The sequence below is a fragment of the Manis pentadactyla genome, chromosome 11 (assembly GCF_030020395.1).
Source record: "Manis pentadactyla isolate mManPen7 chromosome 11, mManPen7.hap1, whole genome shotgun sequence".
Taxonomy (NCBI): Eukaryota; Metazoa; Chordata; class Mammalia; order Pholidota; family Manidae; genus Manis; species Manis pentadactyla.
Genome location: NC_080029.1, coordinates 104,227,600 through 104,248,982, shown reverse-complemented (window position 1 = coordinate 104,248,982; position 21,383 = coordinate 104,227,600). Strand labels below are relative to the sequence as shown.

General features: G+C 36.6%; 1 protein-coding gene across 8 annotated transcripts in view; it reads left to right on the top strand.

Moving 5' to 3' along the window:
- DNAAF4 (dynein axonemal assembly factor 4) overlaps positions 1-21,383 on the top strand; it is a 95,441-nt gene continuing 74,058 nt past the window's right edge. For 4 of the 8 annotated variants that reach the window (XM_036919410.2, XM_057488828.1, XM_036919414.2 and 1 more), the window contains exons 1-3: positions 1-234; positions 586-733; positions 4,223-4,356. In XM_036919410.2, the coding sequence (XP_036775305.2) occupies positions 112-234; positions 586-733; positions 4,223-4,356 (405 nt within the window). In that variant the 5' untranslated portion in view covers positions 1-111. The remainder of the gene's footprint in view (positions 235-585; positions 734-4,222; positions 4,357-21,383) is intronic. The other 4 variants (XM_057488829.1, XM_057488830.1, XM_036919412.2 and 1 more) reach the window with 4 other exon arrangements.

The window sequence follows — 21,383 nt, the reverse complement described above, 5'->3', positions numbered from 1 at the left end:
GCGGCTCTGTCTGACCCGGAAGGGCTGGCGCTGAGTCACCCCGGCTTCCCTAGCAACCGAGCAGGCGCGAGTCCTAAACAGCAGCATCATCCGCCGCGGCCGCCTCCAGGGATGCCTCTGCATGTTAGCGATTACAGCTGGCAGCAGACGAATGCTGCGGTCTTTATCTCTGTGCCCCTCCGGGGCGTCTGCGTCAGAGACGCGGACGTGTTCTGCACGGAAAGCTACCTGAAGGTAGGAATATGAGTAGTGACTGCCGGTTCCCGGGGGTGTGGTCCGAAGCTTGTAAGAGCGCGGCTGTGTACACGCAACAGGCGCGTACTCGCAAACAAGCGTCCTAAAATTTTAGCCCTATTTTTTAAAAAAGCGAATCCTATGGGTGGCACCCCATCTGTAGACAGATCAGAGATAATTTTTATCTAGGGCTGCTAATCTTTTGCAACCTTCAATAAATTTAGGCATTTAAGAAAATTATTTCGGCTTCTAGCGCTTATTTCTTAAAGGCTGTCTTTAATTTGTAATTAAATCAGCTAAATTTAATTAGCAATTAAATAACTTCAATCCCCCCTCCCCACTTCTGATTAGGTCAACTGTCCTCCATTTCTATTTGAAGTGTTTCTCTATGCTCCCATAGACGATGAGAAGAGCAAAGCCAAGATTGGGAATGACACTATTGTTTTCACCTTATATAAAAAAGAAGCGGCTATGTGGGAGACCCTTTCCGTGTCAGGTGGTAAGTTCTTTATTAAAAGATGTTCATTTGGTTGTGCTTTTTATACTTTATTACTTTTAAAAAGTTGTCTTTGAGACAATTATGTTTCTCTTCTAGAAAGAAAATAGGAACATGAAAATGATTTAAATGAGAGCGCTTTAGGTGCCACATAAGAAAGATAACCCAAAGACTGACTTACTCAAAAGTTAGAGAACACTGAGAGAAGCTTTTAAGTAAATGTGGGCTTGTATCTTCAGGGGTTAAGGCCTCCTGATACGGTCTTTATTGAGCACTTATTTTGTATTAATCATTAACACACCTGTTAACTTCACAACAGCCTATGATTTAGGTACCCCACCCCTTTCTTTTGAAGATGAGGCTACTGAGCACAGAAGGGTTAAGTAATTGTCAAAGGTCACACAACTGATAAACGGCAGACTGGCACAGGAGCCTTAGCAGTTTGACTCTAGAGCAGCAGTTTTCAACCCTGACTGTATATTTGAATCATCTACATAACTTTTAAATAATACAGATGTCTGAAACTGAACCTAGACCAATCAAATCAGTTTCTAGGAGTGGGGTAGTTTTTAAAAAGCTTTCCAGGGATTATAGTGTGCAAAGTTGAGATCCTTTATTCTTTGTATTCTTAATCAGTACTCTTTTCTTCTGCCAAGATCAGCTTTGTTGATCAAGTCATTGCCCTCTACTGCTTTAAGTTCTATTTTCTTGTTCTAGTTTGTCTTTATTTATAGGTCTTTATATCCACTGCATGAAATTTCTCTTACGCCTCTGGCATTAAGCGTTGAGTAGAGACTATTGAAAATGGAGAGGTTGCAGCCATTCTTTATATTCTGCTTTCTTGTTATCTCATAGTGGTGTATTTAATTTTGCAATCATCAGGATCAGGTGGAATTTTTCCCTAAGATACGGTATTCAGCTCAGAAAATACAGTTAAGGTAGATTAACATAGCTAGGTTACTTTAATTCTCAGTGAGTCCCAGACTAACTGAGGAGTTTTTAAAAACTAGATTCTGCTCTCCTACTGTCTTCTTTTGTGATTCAGTAAATGCAAAGTTGGGCCTGGGAGTATGTCATGAAATACACCCAGAGTGTTCTGACTTCTTACCTAAGATTAAATATAAATGCTTTTATTTATTTCAACGCTTGTTGTAATCTTAATTTGGAAGTTAGGTGGGACCAGAACCATCATCTATTATAATGGCTCATTTAAAAATAAACAGATTGGGGGTGTGGAGAGAGACTTCCGAGGTGATTCTGATGACTGGCCAGGTGTGAGAACCACTGATTTAACAAGTTTGAGTGTGTGTGACTGTGTCTCCTGGTGGCCAACAGATTTCTCCAGAAAATGTTTTGTCTACCAACTTTATAGAGAATAAAGAAGGATCATATCTGTATACCTGTTACTTTCCCCTATTTCCGACACGAAACACTCTTCTATGTCACATTCCCTTTTATGTCACCTTATCCATGAGTGGGAAGAGAATTTTCTGTCCTAATCATGATCTTGCTCTCTGTTTTACACATCTGCTTTCATTGCTCAGCTACTTGATTCTTCTCTTCCATGGTTATATGGTCACCTATTCCAAATTTTGACCATTTAAGCCAAAGTTTCATAAACTTTTGTAAAAGACCAGATAATATTTTGGATTTTGTGGGCCATATGTTGTCTGTCATAATTACTCAGCTCTGCCATTGTAGCACAAGAACAGCCATAAATAGACACTGAAATCTGAGTTTACTCTAATTTTTATGTCACAAATATTCTTTTGAGTTTTTCAACTATTTAAAGTATAAAAATTATTCTTAGCTCATGTGCTGGAGGAAAACAGGCCACAGGTTGGATTTGGCCCTAGTTTGCCAACTTCTGATTCAGACTAGTCAAAACAGTCTTAAAGCTAACTTATATAACAAATAATGAACATTGATTTTACTTCAGAAACCAGGTGTGAGATTCCTTTAGAAATTAAACTCAGTTTCACATGCAATTCAATACAATTATTTCTTAACAACCTTTTTTCATATGAAGTATTGTGGAAATCCAGTCTATACTCCAAGCCTATTTTATTCAAAACATATTTGCTCCTTTTTTACTTGAATTTCTTTCCTGATACACTTTTCATTTCTGGATGTGGAGCATTTCATTTGGAAAGTAGATGTTCTTTTAATAATTTCTGCTCCTGAAGCTGCTCCAACCATCTGCCCCTCTCTTACTAAACGGGAGAGTTGGGGAGAGGTTTCAGACCTAATTACAGTGTTAATTCCCAGCCAAGATTTTGCATGAGTAAAAATCCCATACTTTTAATTTAACCTGTAACTGAAATTTAACATTACCTTCAGTTATGAATACAGGCAATAAAGTTATATCAACGAACATCACAAATATGTTTATATCACAGGTGCCTCTATTATACTTACTACTTAGAAATTATAGTATTTATTAGACTTGCTGCTATATGTTATTTAATGCATTAATAAATAAGCACATATTAGTATGTCACAAATTTATTTTTTAATATTTTTTAAGTGTATATATTTTAACATACCTAGTTTTCTTTGTAATCCTGCGTATTTTATTTCCTACATTTTAAAACATTATGAAGGAATCTATGAGGTTTTTAAATTCTGTCCACGGGTCTGCTGCCCAAAAAGGATAACCCTTGCCTAGGGCCTGATTCATCCCTCCACCCCTGCTCCTATTCTCTTCCCCACTTCATTCTCTCCCCCCAAGTTTTCTCTCCCTCCCATTTTTTTGTCCTCAAAGTCTAGGATCCCTTCCTGATCCATCTCCCTCTTAGATAATTTAGCAGAGCCCAGCCTGTAGTTGTAAAACATTGAGTCTCTGAATATATAAATAATTATGAATGTTGAAGTTCTACATATAGTGTCATGTTACTTTATAATTTTTCCTAGGGCTGGCCCTATACTCTTCCTATGTATAAATTACCATTTATGTTTGTGAAGGTGATGAATCATATCAGATGGTCTCAACACATCTCCTCTTGATTTATTGTGATCAGGTTTATAAGCAAATAGCCCTGGTTTCTCAACAGACAGGAGGAGAATAAATGTGTTCTCTTTACCCCCATCTTGTCCCTTCCCTCCCCCAAAGCCCTCTCCCTCTCATTCCACTATCCTCTCTATCCCTCTTGGGTCCCCCGCTTTCCTCCCCACTCACTCCCTCTCCCCATCCTTTTAGTCTCCCACCCTGTTGTTCCTCCTCTCATTCATATTCTTCTTCCCCTCCGCACTCTCTCCCTTTCTCCCCTTGCTCTCTCTCTCTCTCATACACGCATGCGTGTTCTATAATGATTCAAATGGCACCATTTAATGTTAACTTCTTGGCCAGTTTAATATTGAAAAATGTTTTCATTTCTCCCTGTGAAGTTGGACCCCCAAAATTCTCACCCTGAATCAGTATGTTAAGCAGTGTTTTCCTCACTAAAACAAATTCATCATAATCCTAATTGAGTGGTATTCCTTATGTTTTAGTTGACAAAGAAACGATGCAAAGAATAAGAGAGAAGTCTATTTTACAAGCACAGGAAAGAGCAAAGGAAGCTATGGAAGCAAAAGCTGCAGCAAGGCGGGAAGATCAAAAATACACATTAAACGTCATGATGAAGGTAAGCTGAAGATTGGTAGGAAAGCCCTCCACAGAGATAATAGTAAACTGTGTAGGCTTAATTGTTTCCAACCACTGTACTTTCTTACTTTTTTTAGTGTTATTATTTTTTATTTTATCAAATGTACATTACAGTGGTTCAACAGTCCTCCTCCCCCTCGCTCTCCCCCACTTTCCTCCCCCTTGGTAATCACTAGTCACTTCTCAGTGTCTATGAGTCTAATGCTGTTTTGTTCCTTCTGTTTTGCTTTGTTTTTATATTCCAAATAAGTGAAATCATATGATATTTGTCTTTCCCTGCCTGGTTTATTTCACTGAGCGTAATACTCTCTAGATCCATCCATGTTGTTGCAAATGGCAGGATTTCTTTTCTTTTTATGGCTGATGTACTTCCTTACTTTTTGTTCATACTTTGGTTATAGGACTTACTATGTTGTATAGGCTATCTACTGCTTAACATGTGTTCCTGAATATCTGTATGAAAGTCAAGAGTGTAAAGGGTATTTGAAAAATAGACTTACTTGTTTCAGGGAGAGTGTTCTATTTCCAAGGGAATAAAGAATTTATAAGGTTCTATGGTGTAGGTATGTTACTTCTATTTTAATGTTGGAATAATGAACATGATTATTTAAAACAAGAAAAACAGATTAAACACTAAGTATTGACAAATTAATACCTTTTTAACTGTTGAGGCTTTCAAGTTAAAGTTTTAATTAGCAATATATTTTTTGAGATAATGCACATACCATACACGTATTCAAAGTTTTCAGTTCTAGTGGCTTTTAGTATATTTGGAGTTGTGCAACCATCACCACAATCAATTTTGGAATATTTTCATCACACCAAAAGAAACCCCTTACTCATTAGCAATCACTCCCTATTCCTCCCACCTCTAGCCCTGGGGGCCTAATCTACTAGTCTGTTTTCTGTCTCTATAGATTTACTGTCCTGACTAATTTTTACAAGTAATTTCTTTTCTAAAATTGTCATTCTGGCATCTTGAAATGGTTAAGGAATCAAAATAGGCATTAGCTCATCAAGAATTCTGTCAACCCATGACTATTCTTTTGCGTTAGGATCACTATATTGTTTTTATAATCAATAGCTCATAATTCCAAAGATTTCTCCCCTGCTGCTTTTATCACTTCTACTTGATGTTTAAGTGTATGCTTTGGTTATATACTTTGTCCTTTACTTAATTCACCATGTGGTCAGCTGGTTAAAGATTCCTGCTTTCAGTATACTTGGTAAGTTCCATCTTTTATTGATTGCATTATCACTGCTGTCAGCCTTTTGATTTTTATCATTTTCCTGAATTTTAAAAAATAAAAGCAGAATAATACCAAGTTGTGGCAACAAATATTTACTGAACTCATAAAATAGTTAAATAATGGCACATATACTATTTTATTGGTAAAAACAAAACTGAACACTTGATAAGAGACAGTACCACCATGGTATACTAATCTACTGATATATGAAAGCCTGCTTTGGTATTTGGAAAGGTGGTTAGGAGTATTAACATACAAAATATGAAGCTCTAGATTGTATTAAAGTGGATAGAATTTACGGAAGTCTGTAGCCTACCCTACAAATTATCCATTTTTTTGGTCTCTTTCCCTCAGGAGTACTGAGAGTTGGGACTATCTTTTCTTTCATCCTTATAACCATTGCCAAGTAAACAGTAGGTACTCAAATACTGGAATGAGTTAATGTGAATACATTGCTCCAGTACCTTGTAACCATAGCAAAGTTCTATTTTGATAGATAGATGAAGATATTTTTACTCTGTTCAATCTTACACACAATTCAGAAAAGAACTTTGATGGTCCAGTAAGAGCAGATAAAGAGATATGACAACTCCAAGCTTAAGCAGTAAATTAGCATAAAGCTTGAATTACATCTATCAAAAAAATGTTTTTGTAGTAACCTTTTACAGATAATTAGCAAGGCTCCTGCTAGGCTGTATGTCAGTTTGCTATGCTGTGTGTATGAATGTTTGGGCTACCATAACAAAACACCGCAGTCTGAATGGCCTTAAGCAAGGCATCTCACAGTTCTAGAGGGAAGAGAGTCACGGATCAAGGTCCAGCAAGGTTGGTTTCTGATGAGGAGTCTATTCCTGGTTTGCAGATGGCTGATGGCTGAGAGAGATCTCTGGTGTCTCTTCATATTAAGACATTAATCCTATTGTATCAGAGCCACACTCTTATGACCTCATTTAACATTATTTACTTCCTCAGAGTCCCTTTTCCAAATACAGCCACAGAGGCTTCAACATAAGAATTTTGGGGGAAACAAACATCTAATCAATATCGATGTGTAATAAATCATCCAAAATTTAGTGGCTAAAAGCCACAAATATTTATTTCTCAAGATTCTGTGTATTGGCCAGGCATTTCTTGTGGTTTGGGGCTGGCTTTGTGGTAGCAGTGTGTTCTATGAGGACCTCTCACGTGTCTGGAGGCTTGCCTGGGAGAGCTGGAGCCTCTCTCAATGTGGTATTTCATCCTCCAGGAGGCTAGTCCAGGCTTCTTTACTTCACAGTCAAGGTTCCTGGTAACAGAAAAGGGAAAGCCCAATGCACAAGCACTTCGAAAACCTTTTCTGTTCATATTTGCTAATGTGTCCCATTAGCCAAAACAAGTCATATAGCCATGCCCAGATTCAGGGATTGGAAAAATAGACTACACCTCTTCTAGGAAAGAGGGATTAAGTTACATTGCAATGGGGCATACATGCAAATGGGCTTCCCTTTCAGTGTACGTCTGCACCCTAAATTAAATCTTGAATGTAAAAGATTAGGGCTTAAACAGTAGAGAGAAGCTGACTTATCTAACAGGAGAAGTTCAGAGATACAGCAGTGATCAGATGTAGTTAAATCAAGACTCTGACTGCAGCATCCTTAGTACTGCCTCTTTTTTTTGTCTCTGCTTCATCCTCGGACTGATAGTGAAATGATCCATGTCTGCACATATCACGGCCCAGCAGGAGACAGCCTGTCTTTTCTGTTGGCCCCCTTTTAAGCCCCATAAAACAATTGCTGTAGATATTGTAGAATGATAGCCCATTTTACACATGCTGAAATAAATTTTACTTCAAGTCTGTTGCTTCAAACTTGGTTTACTGCATCAACTTCTTGGAATCTTTGCTACTGATCTATCATTTATTAATTTAACAGACATTGAATACTGTGAAAGGTGCTGAGGCAGAGCTGAACAAGTCACTTTTCACGTTCAGTTTACTCATAGTCTAGAGAGGGCTACAGACAAGAAAAAGCAAGGATCACACCATATTATGCATGAGAGGTCATGGGAGGATAAAAAGAGAACACTGGCAAAAGAATGGTATCTCAGCCTGAGTATAATCAGGAAATACGAGGCAGTGTTGTTTGTACTGAATACCCGAGAATGAGTCACAGTTACCTGGGTAATAAATGGAAAAGTGACATTATAGGCAGCTTGGTAATTGCATGACAGACTATGGCTCAGTGAGGGAACATTTGTTGGTCAGAAATAAAATACTAATATTTTGAAAGATTTCCTGAAGGTAATAGGAAACTCTAGGGATTTTCAGCAATAATATCAAATTGATTTGGTTTGTATTTTGGAAAGCTCATTCGGGCTAATGTATTTGAAGAGGTGGCAGGGTGGAGGCAGAGCTTTTGTATTTTTAAGATGGAAGGACTTTGAGCATATTTATATGTTGAAGAAGGAAGTCAGTAAACAGAGAGGTTGATAATACAACCAAGAGACAGGATTGGTGATGGAACAGGTGAAAAATTTCTTCGGTATTAGGGGAGTATTTTATTTTTGGACACTAGAGGGCAGGAATAAGGAATAACTAAGGATCTGGAAAACTCTTAGGGACACAAAGATAATTAAAGGAATCATGCGTTTTCAGGTTATAACAGGAAATGAAAGAGGCAACAGGGAGAGAGATTGAGGTGGACGTAGACATTTTGAGGTGATTAGTGAAAGTTTAGAATACTGATGCTAGACCAATCTTATGAAAGAATGCTTTTTTTCCTCATTGATAGTTTTGACTGTTGATTGCCTGCTTTTCCTCTCTTCACTATTTTGTTTTGTAGGTTGTCCCTTTTCAATTTGAGTTTTTCTTTTGTTTTATTTTCTACTCAGAGAGAAGTACTACTTCCCTTTTTCCCACTAGGCTTTTAACCTAGATAGGTCAAATTTGAAGTGCATTTTCTGTCATTTTCTTAAAATTGAAAGCCAGACACCTCAACCTGTGAAACAACTTTCCTTGTTCATGCAGATGAGGTGTGAGTTGCTTCCTGGAAATGTCTAGGTTATCTACTATAGGGCGTCAAAAAGTTCTTATCAGTGAACTAACTGCATGCGCTGTTCTTTGGAGGCGTATATAATGTACAAAAATGCCCCCAAAACCTGCTTGACCATTTTTTATTCTGTTTTTACATAATAACTTTCATGTTCCCAGCATTTTTTTGTCCCCCAGCCCCGACTTTTGCTGCGTCTTCTTCCCTTCCAGTGTATGTCTGCACCCTACTGACCTTGTTGACTTTCTCAGCACCCTATTTTCTACCTTTACATGGTTAGCATTTTCCCTGCAAGCTCCTTCTTAGGACTCTGTGCTTTTCTGACTTCTTTGGCCTACTCTATATATGTGAAATTTTTATTTTTGTATCTTATTTGTCCAAACAGTTGTTACCATCATAAGACACTTAATGCTACTGTTTGTATACTCAGTCTTTGTATCACTATTCCTTTTGATTTTTTCACCTTTTATGTCTTTGATTTTTCTCGTTCAGAATTTCTTCCCACCAAATACACTTGTCTTTTTGTTTGTTTAGGTTTTTTTCCTTTCGCCTTTAAACTGCTGCCATAATGGCTTATATTTTATATTATTGTTAAGCTATTTTTTCCAGTTTTATTGAGGTATAACTGACAAATAGAAGTGTAACATATTTAAAGTATACAACATGAAGATTTGATATACATATACATTGTAAAAGTAATACCACAGTCAGATTAATTAACGCATTTATCACTTCATATAGTTACCCTTTTTTTTTTGGTGTGAACACTTATGATCTACTCTTAACAAATTTCAGTTATACAGTATGGTGTTATCAACTGTAGTCATCATGCTATACATTAGATCCTCAGCACTTGTTCACCTTATAGATGAAAATTTGTGCCCTCTTATCAACCTCCCCCATTTCCTCTGCCCCCTTGCCCTTGGCAGTCACCATTCTACTCTCTGTTTCTATGAGTTTGACTTTTTTCTTTTTTGATTCCACATGTAAATTATACTGTGCAGTATTTGTCTTTGCCTTATTTTGCTTCGCATAATGACCTCCAGGTTCACCCATGTTATTGTAAATGGCAGGATGCCCTTCTTTTTCAAGGGTGAATAATATTCCTCTGTGTGTGTGTGTGTATGCACATGTGTGTGTGTATTAACATATATATATCACATCACATTTTGTTTATCCATTCATCCAACAGTGGACGCTTAGGTTGTTCATATATCTTGGCTTTTTTGAATAATGCTGCAAGAAACAAGTGAGTACAGATCTCTTTGAGATAGTTATTTCATTTGAACATATAACCAGAATTGGGATTGCTGGATCAAATGGTAATTCTATTCTGAATTTCTTGAGAAATATCTATCCTGTTTTCCATAGTGGCCATATCAATTTACATTCCCTCCAACAGTGCACAGGTGTCCGCTTTTCTCCACATCCTTGCCAGCACTTATTTCTTGTCTTTTTGATAATAGCCCTCCTAACAGGCATGAAGTAATATCTCATTGTAGTTTTGATTTGCATTTCCCCAATGACTAGTGATGTTGTGCACCTTTTCCTGTACCTATTAGCCATTTGTATGTCTTCTTTGGAAAAATGTCTAGTCAGGTCCTTGGCCCGTTTTGAAATTTAAAAAATTTTGTTGCTAGTGAGTTGTAGAGTTCCTTGTATATTTTGCATTTTAAATCCTTATTGGATATTTGGATTGGAAATATTTTGCCCCAGCCCTTACGTTACCTTTTCATTTTGTTGATGGTTTCCTTTGCTGTGCAGAAGCTTTTAAGATAAAGTCCCTCATATTTATTTTTGCTTTTGTTGTCTTTGCTTTTGGTGTCCGATCACAGCCAAATCAATGTCAAGGAGCTTATCCTCTGTGTTTTCTTCTAGGAGTTTTAGGTTCCATTGCATTCAGATATTTAGTCCATTTGAGATGATTTTTGTGTATGGTAGAAGTTAGGGGTTTGGTTTCATTTTTTGTGCATGGTTATCTGGTTTTCCTTGCGCCATTTATTGAAGAGACTGTCCCATCCCCATTGAACATTCTTAGAGCTTTTTTCAAAAATTAATTGTCCATATGTGTATGGGTTTGTTCCCGGGTGTTCTATTCTGTTCCACTGGCGTGTGTGTCTGTTTTTTGCTGATATCATACTATTTTGATTACTAGCTTTTTCAGTATACTTTGAAATCAGGAAGTGTGATACCTCCAGCATTGCTGTTCTTGCTCAAGATTGCTGTAGCTATTCAGAGTCCTTTTTGGTTCAATATAAATTTTAAGATTTTTTTTGTATTTCTGTGAAAAATGCCATTGGAATTTTGATAGGGAGTACATTAAGCCTGTAGACCTCTTTGAGTACTATGGACAATTTAACAATAATAATTCTTCTAATCATGACCATCAAATATCTTTCCATTTGTTTGTCTTCTTTAATTTCTTTCATCAATGTTTTATAGTTTTCAGTATATAGATCTTTCACCACCTTTGTTAAAAATTTATTCCTAAGTATTTTATTCTTTTTGGTGCTGTTATAAATGGGATTTTCTTATTAATTTCTATTTCTGATCATTTTTAGTGTAGAAATGCAACAGATTTTTGTATATTGATTTTGTATTCTATGACTTTACTGAATTCATTTATTATTTTGAATAGTTTTTTGGTGGATTCCATAGGTTTTTCTGTGTTATCTGCAAACAGAGATAATTTTTGTCTTCCTTTCTGGTTTAGATGCCTTTTGTTTCTTTTTCTTGCATAATTTCTTTGGTTAGGACTTCCAGTCTATGTTGAATAGAAATGATTAAGTGGATATTCTTGTCTTTTTCTTAATTTTAAAGGGAAAACTTTCATATTTTCACCATTGATTATGATGTTAGCTGTGGGCTTGTCATATGTTTTCATTATTCTGAGGTATGTTCCATATATACCTAAGTTATTGAGAGTTTTTGTCATGAAATTGTGTTGAATTTTGTCAAATACTTTTTGTACATCTATTGAGATGATCATATGATTTTAATGCCTCACTTTGTTAATGCATATGACATTGAGTAAATTGTGTATGTTGAACCACCCCGCACTCCAGGAATAAATTTCACTTAATCATGGCGTATGATGCTTTAATGTACTGTTGAGTTCAGTTCTCTAACTTTCTTTGGAGAATTTTTGCATCTATATTCATCAGTGATATTAACCTAGTATTCTTTTCTTGCAGTGTTCTTATCTGGCTTTGGTTCAGGGTAGTGCTGGCTCATAAAATGAGTTGGGGAGTGTTCCCTCCTCTTCAGTCTTTTGGAAGAGTTTAAAAACGATTGATATTAATTTTTCTTTAAATGTTTGGGAAAATTTACCAGTGAAGCAATCTGTCCTTGGATTTTCTTTGTTGGGAATTTTTTAGTGACCAATTCAATCTCCTTACTTGTAACTGGTGCTTAGATTTTCTATTTCTTCATTATTCGTTTTTGGCAGGTTGTATGTTTCTAGGAATTTATCCATTTCTCTTATGTTATCCAATTTGTTAGCATAATTGTTCATAGTAGTTCCTTATGATTTTTAGTATTTCTGTATTATCAGTTGTAATGTTTCTTCTTTCATTTCTGATTTTATTATTTGAGTCTTCTCTCTTGTTTTCTTAGCCTAGCTAAAAAGTTATCAATTTTACTTATCTTTAAAAAAAAATAGCTCTTAGTTTGTTGTTTTTTCTATTGTCATTCTAGTCTTTATTTCATTTATTTCTGCTCTGTTAACCATGGGCTTATTTTATTCTACTTTTTCTAGTTTTTTGAGGTGTAAAGTTAGGTTGTTAGAGAACTTTCTTTTTTCTTAATGTAGGCATTTGTCACTATAAACGTCCTTCTTAGAGTTGCTGTTGCTGTATCCCATAAATTTTAATATGTTGTGTTTCCATTTTTACTTGTTTACAGAATTTTTTAAAATTTCCCTTTTGATTTCTTCTCTGATCCATTGTTGTTCAGGACTGTATTGTTTAATCTTTGCATGTTTTTGAATTTTCCAAGTTTTCCTCATTATTGATTACTAGTTTAATGCCACTGTGGTAAGAAAAGGTGCTTAATGTGATCAATATTCTTGAATTTTTTAAAACTTGTTTTGTGGCTTAACATATGCTCTACCATGGAGCAAATAGTACACTTTTACCACCTTGTTCATGTTTTCACTTTGTTTTTTAGTTACCTAGCAATTAAGTTAGGATGTTGGTTGTTTTATTATATGTTTTCCTTATAAAATTGTTGTGGCATTTATTTTCATATATCTTCAAAGAAATATTTTTTTTCATGTAAAGATAATAAACATATCCTTTACATATAGAAAATTCATTGAGATATGAAAGGGCACAGACTTGGAATAAATGAATTTTGTCACTTGTGATCCAGAGCAAGTATTTAAACCTCTCTGACCCTAAGTTTATCTCATCTATAAAAATAGAAATAAAATACAAAATTTATAGACTTATGAGATATATGTGTTTGTTTATGCATAGCCTTGTTCCAGAAAAAAAAAATTGAAGCAGAGTTAACAAAGCTCTAATTAAATAATATACACAGAAATTTCTAGAATAGTACCTGATTGTTAGAGGGGTTGTTATATTTATAATTTGTTTAAGTGATTTTTGGCTGTTGTATTCTTCCTCTGTATTTTCAGGTTACCCTATCTTTTCTATATCCTGCTTTCTGGTATTTTTCTTGTCTTTGCAATAGTATTCCTATAAAATTTATTGTTTAACAAAAGTTAATGATCTTCAGTATTTTTTTCTTTTTAAAAACACAATTTTTATTTACTTTATTGATTATTCTTCCTTATGCTATTCTATATGAATTCAAAATTTGAGTTCCAGAATCTTATAGATCCTGATACTCAGGCCATCTGACACAAAAATCATTTCCATTTTTCAACCAATTAGGTATAGATGGAACACATCTCACATTATTTCTTTTGTCTATGTACTTTTTTACTGCTTTTGAAAAAGCCTCGTAAAGAACTTTTCCTTTGCGTTTTACTTCTCAGTGCCATTAAAAAATATTATGGTGGGATACACAGAACACGAAACTTACCACCCTAACTAATTTTAAGTGATGGTAAGTACATCATTGTTATGCTACCATTACTGCCATCCATCTCCAGAACTTTTCATCTTCCCCAACTGAAATTCTGTGCATTAAGCAGTAACTCCCCATTCGAGCCCCTGGCAACCAACATTCTACTTTCTCTGAATTTGACTACTGTGGGTACCTCATATAAGTGGAATTGTACAGTATTTATCCTTTTGTGACTTGTTTTCACTTAACATGATGTCCTCAAGGTTTATGCATATTATACTTTTTAAAAACTGAATAATAATCATCGTGTGTGTGTGTGTATAGACACACACACACACACACACACACATACACACACATATACACACCATTGAATATATAAACAAAATTTGTTTTTCCATTCATCTGTTGATGAGCATTTGAGTTACTTCCTCTTTTTCACTATTGTGAATAGTGCTGCTATAAACATGAGTGTACAAATATATTTTCTAGACCTTGCTTTATGTATATAATTTATGTATCCAGAAGTGAAATTGTTGGATCATATGGTAATGATAATTCTATTTTTAATTTTTTGAGAATTGTTCTCCATAGCAGCTGCACCTTTATACATTCTCACTAACAGCGCAAAAGGGTTCCAATTTCACTAACCCTTGTTATTTTCTCTTTTTCTGATAATAGCCATCTTACTGGGTATGAGATATTAACTCATTACAGTTATGATTTGCTCCTCAATGCCATCTTAATTAGAAATGGATCTTTGAACCCCATCTGTTCCTCTCTCTCCTCTCTTTCTAAAGTTCTTTGAGATATTGGTAAGTAGAACTTTTAGTTTTGTTTGATATTTTCCTCTGTTTTCCCATTATCTGGCCTGTATTTATTCCTTTTTAAAAATAGTAACTTTATTGAGATATAATTCTTAGACCATAAAGCTCAGTCTTTCAAAGTGAACAGTTATGTGGTTTTTTAGTTTATTAACAAGTTATGTAACCATCATGACTATATATTTTCAGGACATTTTCATCATCTCAGAAAGGAACCTTTTACCCATTGATAGTCACTCTCCACTCATTCCTCCCCTCTTGTTCATGGAAATCACTAATCTACTTTCTGTTTTTATGGGCTTACCTATTATGGACATTTCACATTAGGGCTTTTGGTGTCTGCTTTCTTTCACTAAGCATAATGTTTTTAAGGTTTATCCATGTTGTAACATGTATGAGATTCCTATCCATGTTATAACGTGTAATGTTCCCTCTTATGGCTCAAAAATATTCCATTTACCACAATTTGCTTATCTATTCATCAATCGGTAGAGATTTAGGTTCTTTTTACATTTTAGCTATTGTGAATAGTGCTACTATGAACATTCACTTACAAGTATTTGAGCACCTGTTTTCATTTCATTTGTATGTATACCATGGAATAGAATTACTGGGTCATTTGTAATTGTATGTTTAACCTTTTGAGCAACCACCAAGCAATGTTCTTATAGTAGCTGCACCATTTTGCATTTCCTCCAGCAATATATAATGATTCCAGTTTCTCTACAGCCTTGCCAACTTGTTGTCTGTTTTGTTAATTATGGATGACCTAATGGGTGGGAAATATTATGTCATTGTGGTTTTGATTTGCATTTTCCTAACACCAGTGATGTTGAATGTCTTTCTAGGCCATTGTATACCTTATTTTAAGAAATATTTAAGTCCTTTGCCCATTTTTAAATTGGATTATTTGTTTTTCTGTTGTTGAGGTTTAAAATTTCTTTATATATTCTAGATACTAGATCCTTATCAGATAAATTATCTGCAAATATTTTCTGTTTTTCAGATTTAAAAAATTTTGAGAGTATCTTTTGAAACTCAAAAGTTTTAAGTTTTACCGAAATCCAATTTGTCTACTTTTTTTTTTGCTCTTGTTTTGATGTCAGTCATATCTAAAAATTCATTATCAAATCCAAGGTCATGAAGAATTATCCTATGTTTTCTTCTGAGAGTTTAATGGTTTTACTTCTTATATTTAGATTGTTGATTCATATTGAGTTAATTTGCAGATAAGATATGAGCTAGGTACTGCCTCATTCTTTGGCATGTGGATGGATATTTGGATGTCCCAGCAGCATTTGTTAAAAAGACTATTCTTTTCCCATTGCAAGGTCTTGGCAACATTGTCAAAAATCAATCAGCTCCTAGATGTATGGTTTTATTTCTGTACTTTCAGTTTTATTCCATCAGTCTATATGTCTATACCTATGTCATTACCACACTTTCTTGATTACTGTAGCATTGTTTAAAGTTTTTTTTTTTTTTTTTTTTTTTTTGTTTAAAGTTTTAAAATCAGGAAAGTGTGAGCCATAAACTTTGTTCTCTTGCAGGATATTTTCACTCTTCTGGGCCCCTTGAAATTCCATTTGAATTTATAAAGATTGGCTTTTCCATTTATTATTATATCATATCCATATTTTTTTATTAAGGTATCACTGATACACAATCTTATGAAGGTTTCTTCTGAGCAACATTGTGGTTTCAACATTCACCCATATTATCAATTCCCCCCACACCCCATTGCAACCACTATCCAGCATAGTAAGATGCTATAGAGTCACTACTTGTCTTCTCTGTTCTATACTGCCTTCCCTGTGACCTACCTATATTATATATTCTAGGTAGTGTGCTAATTATAATGCCCCTCAATCTCCTTCTCCCTCCCTCCCCACCCACTCCTCACCTCTCCCCTTTGGTAACTGCTCATCCCTTCTTGGAGTCTGAGAATCTGCTGCTGTTTTGTTCTTTCAGTTTTGCTTTGTTCTTATACCCCACAAATGAGTGAAGTCATTTGGTACTTGTCTTTCTCCACCTGGCTTATTTCACTGAGCATAATACCCTCTAGCTCTATCCATGTTGTTGCAAAATGGTAGGATTTATTTTCTTTTTATGGCTGAATAATATTCCATTGTGTATATGTACCACATCTTCTTTATCCATTCATCTGCTGATGGACACTTAGATTGCTTCCATGTAGCATATCCATATTATCTGAAAATTCATTAAAGTCTCTATGTAAAATCTAATTTTTAGAATTAAAAAAATGAAAATGGGTAGGTGGTAAGATCATTAGTAATATTTTTCTTTTGTTTTTTGTTTTTCCAGTAATAAACATTTTTTATAAGAAAACATTAATTTTTTTAAAAAGGGGCAGTACTTACCCTCTTTATTTTTCACACTTTTAATTTCTTCTTGCTCTAATGAGAATATACTGATTTTGTATGTAAGTCTACCAAATGTCCAAGTGTATGAGAAATTAACAGTAGCCATTAGCAAGGTATCATCAGGAAGGCAGGATGTTTGATAATGCCCTTCTTATACATTCATTTTGTCAAGTTGTACTGACCTACTCCCTTTTTTGTGTATGCATATCCCAGTTTCTCATCTATATAGAAATAAACTTTCAACAGTCATACTTGGATTGGGTGAGCTTTACTTCTTTCAGGTTCTTGGATTCAATTTCAATGTATGTGTGCTGGGGGGGGGGTCTTCCTTCCCCCTGCCCCCCACACAACATCAAGCAATTCTCGAACACCAGTGGGGTGTTTAAGAACTCAATTCAGTTTTGATGCTGTTTGCTTGGAGACAGCACTGGATTCCCCAGGTTAAGGGCTGTGTCTTAAGAAGACCACCTTTTATCCCCTACTCCAGTCACTGGTTACAAGCTTTAGGTTGTTACTTGTGTTTCTGACTTAACTGGCTACAGATTGGAGGTTCTAATGACCTCCATCTTAGGTTCAGTTAATTTGCTAGAGTGGCTCACAGAACTCAGGAAAACACTTATGTTTACTAGTTTAATAAAGGATACTGTAAAGGATACAAGTTAACAGCTAGATGAAGAAATACACAGGGCAAGCTCTTAAATAAAGGAGTTTCTGTTCTCTTGGAGCTTGGGGCCTGGCTCCATGATACATGGGAGCGTTCTGATTCCCCGAGCGTTCTGATTCCCCAATCGTAGAAGCTCTCTCTGACAGAGAAGCAGGATCTAAGAGAGCAGAGAGTGAGAAGCTTTTCTCAGGGCTTTTTGTGAAAGCTTCACTGCATAGTCATGATTGATTAAACTGTTGACCATTGGCTGATTCAACTTCCAGCCACTACCCCTGGATGGGGGTTTCAGAAGTCTCTCATTAACATGACAAGACACCTATTTCACTCTTAAGACTTTGTAGTGTTTTCAGGAACTGTGGCTGAAGATTAAATATAACTGGGGAATATATATTTTGTCATATGAATGACCAAGTGTATATTTCTTTTTTTTAATTAATTAATTCATTTTATTGTCATTAATCTACAATTACATGAAGAATATTATGTTTACTAGGGTCCCCCCTTCACCAAATCCCCCCCACAAACCCCATTGCAGTACTGTCCATCAGCATAGTAAGATGCTGTAGAATCACTACTTGTCTTCTCTGTGTTGCACAGCCCTCCCCATGCCCTCCCCCATTATACACGCTAATTGTAATGTCCCCTTTCTTTTTCCCCACCCTTATCCCTCCCTTCCCTCCCTTTCTCCCCAGTTACTTTCCCTTTGGTAACTGTTAGTCCATTCTTAGGTTCTATGATTCTGCTGCTGTTTTGTTCCTTCAGTCTTTCTTTGTTCCTATAGTCTTTGGGTTTGAGGTGAGTCTCTTGTAAGCAGCACAGAGATGGATCTTGCTTTTTTATCCGTTCTATTATTCTGTGTCTTTTGATTGGTGCATTTAGTCCATTTACATTTAGGGTGATTATTGAAAGATATGTACTTATTGCCATTGCAGGCTTTAGATTCGTGGTTGCCAAAGGTTCATGGTTAGCTTCTTTAGTATCTTACTGTCTAACTTAACTCACTTATTGAGCTATTTAAAACCCTGTCTGGTCATTCTTTATTTTTCTCCCTTCTTATTCCTCCTCCTCTGTTCTTTATATGTTGGTTGTTTTATTCTGTGGTCTTTTGTGCTTCCTTTAACTGCTTTTGTGGGTAGTTGATTTTATTTTTTGCCTTTAGTTAGTATTTGGTTGGTCTGCTTTCTTTGCTGTGATTTTATTTTCTCTGGTGACATCTATTTAGTCTTAGGAGTGCTCCCGTCTAGAGCAGTCCCTCTAAAATACCCTGTAGAGGTGGTTTGTGGGAGGCAAATTCCCTCAACTTTTGCTTGTCTGGGAATTGTTTAATCCCTCCTTCATATTTAAATGATAATTGTGCTGGATACAGTATTCTTGCTTCTAGGCCCTTCTGTTTCATTGCATTAAATATATCATGTCATTCTCTTCTGGCCTGTAAGGTTTCTTTTGAGAAGTCTGATGATAGCCTGATGGGTTCTCCTTTGTAGGTGACCTTTTTCCTCTCTCTAGCTGCCTTTAAAACTCTGTCCTTGTCCTTGATCTTTGCCATTTTAATTATTATGTGTCTTGGTGTTGTCTTCCTTGGGTCCTTTCTGTTAGGAGTTCTGTACACTTCCATGGTCTGATCAATTATTTCCTCCCCCAGTTTGGGGAAGTTTTCAGCAATTATTTCTTCAAATACTCTTTCTATCCCTTTTTCTGTCTCCTTCTTCTGGTACCCCTATAGTGCAGATATTGTTCCTTTTGGATTGGTCACACAGTTCTCTTAATATTGTTTCATTCCTGGAGGTCCTTTTATCTCTCTCAGCATCAGCTTCTGTGCGTTCCTGTTGTCTGGTTTCTATTCCATCAATGGCCTCTTGCATCTTATCCATTCTGTTTATAAATCCTTCCAGAGATTGTTTCATTTCTGTAATGTCCTTCCAGACATCATCCCTTAGCTCTTGCATATTTCTCTGCAGCTCCATCAGCATGGTTATGAGCTTTATTTTTAATTCTTTTTCAGGAAGACTGGTTAGGTCTACCTCCTTCTCAGGGTTTGCCTCTGTGATCTTGGTCTGTATCAATTTATTCTGCCTTTTCATGGTGACATGGTGATATTTGTGGGGAGCTGGCGCATGTGTTGGGTAAGAGAAAGTCCCTTCTTGCCAGTTTGTGGCCTTCCTCTCCTGGGAGAACAGCGGCCTCTAGCGGCTTGTGCTGGGCAGCTGTGTGCAGATGGGGCTTCTGATCTTGCCCGGCCGCTATGGAGTTTATTTAGCTCTGCAGTTGCTGTGGGCGTGGCCTGCCTCAGGCTGCTTCTCCAATATGGCGGAGCCGCGTCAGAGGGGGAACAGGTGGGAGGCTGTTTATCGCAGTGAGAGCCCTCCGAGCTGCGCTGTGGGGGTTCGGGCGCCCAGAGTTTCCTGGGATTCCCAGCTGCTGGGCTAAGTGTCCCGGGGCACTTCTGTCCAGCTGTGGGGTCCCTGTCCCTTTAAGACTTTCAAAAAGCACTCACTTTTCTTTGTCCTGGGTGTACCAGCTGAGGGGACCCGCTCACAGGTCTTAACTGTCCTGTTTCCCTAGTTTCCAGCACCCCACGCACGCACTGTGTGTCTGTGCTCTGGCCCGGATGGCTGGGGCTGGGTGTTCGGCAGTCCTGGGCTCCGTCTCCCTCCCGCTCTGCCTATTCTTCTCCCGCCGGGAGCTGGGGGGAGGGGCGCTCGGGTCCCGCCGGGCCGGGGCTTGTATCTTACCTCCTTCGCGAGGCACTGGGTTCTCGTGGGTGTGGATGTAGCCTGGCTGTTGTCCTGTGTCTTCTGGTCTCTCTTTTAGGAAGAGTTGTTATTTGTTGTTATTTCAAAAATATATATGGTTTTGGGAGGAGATTTCCGTTGCTCTACTCATGCCGCCATCTTGATTCTCTCTCTCCCAAGTGTATACTTCTTATGAGTCATTATATTGCACATATATATGTCCACTTTTTGTTTACTTCAAGCTTTTTCATCTTTTCCAGAGGTGTGTTTGAAATATTTTTTCATTTCATAGGTCCTCTTTGTCTCTCAGGGCTCCAGAGATAGTGTCTGTGGAAGTTTCCCAGAGCTCTTACTACTTGAGCACAGGGCAGTTAGTCTTCTTTCTCCTCTTGCCCCAGGCCCAGAACCTTAATGAGCTTCTTGGAAAGTCACTGAAAGTCTATAATGAGATAATTTTAGGATGATTTTTTTTAAACACTCTGTGTATGGTAGCAGATGGCCCACCCTTTGTGGAGGCAAGTTTGAGTACCAGTTGAGTTCTCAGCAGCTAAAAATAGGACTACAGGAAAGAGGAAGATGGTGTAGAGTCACATATTCGTAATACTGATTAGAGTGTTATTCTTGGAAAGAGCAAAGTATGGAGAACAAATACTTTTGTTTAGAGAGAAGTTGGAAGAATATAAGCTGTTGGATTGTTCCTATCTTCTTGACAGAAAGGTCTTTTGAGATGGAAGTAGCAGAGTGTGATTAGGCCTCTCAAAAATAGAAGTTGATGTAAGTTGGTCACAGGGATGGTAGTACACCATGCAGAATATAGGCAGTGATTCTGTAACATCTTTCTATGTTGACAGATAGTAATTGCACTAAAGGGAGTGGGGATTTAATAATACAAGTAACTGTTTAACCACTGTGTTGTATATTTGAAACCAATATAAGATTTACATCATTATACTTCAATAAAGAAATAGAAATTGTTTGCAAAAATGTTATCAGAGATGAATAAGATAATACTGAGCAGCAAGGATAACATGAAGAGTAGGGTATAAAAGTATATTAACTCATTTTCATTAGTCCAAATCTGTTTTAAACAACA